Source organism: Fulmarus glacialis, unplaced genomic scaffold (genome assembly GCF_000690835.1).
Source record: "Fulmarus glacialis isolate BGI_N327 unplaced genomic scaffold, ASM69083v1 scaffold19291, whole genome shotgun sequence".
Lineage (NCBI taxonomy): Eukaryota > Metazoa > Chordata > Aves > Procellariiformes > Procellariidae > Fulmarus > Fulmarus glacialis.
Window position 1 is genome coordinate 8,170 of NW_009193628.1, and position 532 is coordinate 8,701.

A 532-nucleotide genomic window follows, 5' to 3' on the forward strand; every position below is an offset into this window, starting at 1 on the left:
CTCGCCGGCTGCCATGAGAAAGCTAATGTTACCGAGACGGTGGAGCTGGGGGTGTTGGTCCCGTAGCCAGAGGAGGGTAACGAAGCCAGTGACCACCTTCTGCCATCAGCCCTGCGAGTGCAAACGTGCCGGTCACATATAGGAAAAAAAACATCTAAATGCAAATCAATAACGTCAGAGCAATAAGGATGGGGAAGAGGATGCAGGTTTGGCTTGAGTAATAAAGCTCTGAAACCTCTTTTCAGAATGGTCTGAAATTGGGTGAAATAAGAGGGGTTTGCAGGGGAGGGGGGCTGTTCCACAACCCCGGTGTCCATGGGGACAGCGACAGCGAGCAGGGTCCCCGCGAAGGGACAGCGCTGGGGCTCGGTCGGGTGGCGAAACCATTTCAGATGGAAAAAAAAAAAAAAAACAACCCACGAGAATCTGATTTTTAATTAGAGCAAAATTCAGCCTTCTGGGACTTTGTTCTATGAGAAATCGGGATTCCTAAAGACCGCCCTGAGACAAGAGGCGCCGCGGAGCAGAGCCC

The 532-nt window shown here is 51.7% G+C and overlaps 1 protein-coding gene across 1 annotated transcript in view; it reads right to left on the reverse strand.

Moving 5' to 3' along the window:
* MAST3 (microtubule associated serine/threonine kinase 3) overlaps positions 1 to 111 on the reverse strand; it is a gene marked incomplete at both ends in the record, with an annotated part of 8,079 nt that extends 7,968 nt beyond the window's left edge. The window contains one exon of the mRNA XM_009587521.1: positions 33 to 111. Coding sequence (XP_009585816.1) covers positions 33 to 111 — 79 coding nt within the window. The remainder of the gene's footprint in view (positions 1 to 32) is intronic.
* Between the last annotated feature and the right edge of the window lie 421 nt (positions 112 to 532).